Consider the following 642-nt stretch of genomic DNA (forward strand, 5'->3'; position numbering starts at 1 on the left):
ATAAAAAGAAAGCGATTTTCATATACGGGGAATTTTCCCCTCCTTTCAACATAGGATAAAATAATATCTTACAGGTGAGAGGTGAGGGAAGGAAAAGGGCAAGGGCATGGGAGAGAGGAGGAAAAGGAAAGCGTGCTCTCTTAAAAGCAAGAAGAAACTTACGTGTTATCTGCAGTAACACTGTCCTTTAATAAACCATGATTTTGCTGTCTCTGTGTAAAATGGTTTATGGTTTTGTTTATTTAGATAAGGCAAAGTGGAGGTGGCTCTCAATTAATCTTTTAAGAAAATAGTTTTTTGTGTGCTGGTGAGTTGAACTTTTGGAGGGATTCTGTTCGCTGGTTTGGTGAATATTTTTCAAGATTTTTTAAATTGGATTTTTTTTTTTGGTTTCGATTTTGCATTGATGGTTCTTTTGGTTGTTCCTGCGCTGGGGTTCGATTCAGTTCGGCTTTGAGGAGATGGGGGTGTCAAAACTTGCTACAGTCATAGACGAAAGCCCCGGATGTGCGGTACAGAGACTGGCTGGAAGGGAAGGCCATCTGACAGCTACTGTTCCCGTTCACTGGAGAATTGTTCAAGCCGATCCTCTGCGATTCGAACATCTCCCGCACCGAGTGGAAGTTCTGCTGCTGGCTGGGG

At 42.5% G+C, this 642-nt stretch overlaps 1 protein-coding gene across 1 annotated transcript in view; it reads right to left on the reverse strand.

The window, feature by feature from the left end:
* Window positions 1-470: 470 nt before the first annotated feature.
* The window catches only part of FOXC1 (forkhead box C1), a 1506-nt gene continuing 1334 nt past the window's right edge, over window positions 471-642 (reverse strand). The window contains exon 2 of the mRNA XM_005869543.1: window positions 471-636. Within this exon, the coding sequence (XP_005869605.1) occupies window positions 471-636 (166 nt within the window). The remainder of the gene's footprint in view (window positions 637-642) is intronic.

The sequence above is a fragment of the Myotis brandtii genome, unplaced genomic scaffold (genome assembly GCF_000412655.1).
Source record: "Myotis brandtii unplaced genomic scaffold, ASM41265v1 scaffold298, whole genome shotgun sequence".
Taxonomy (NCBI): Eukaryota; Metazoa; Chordata; class Mammalia; order Chiroptera; family Vespertilionidae; genus Myotis; species Myotis brandtii.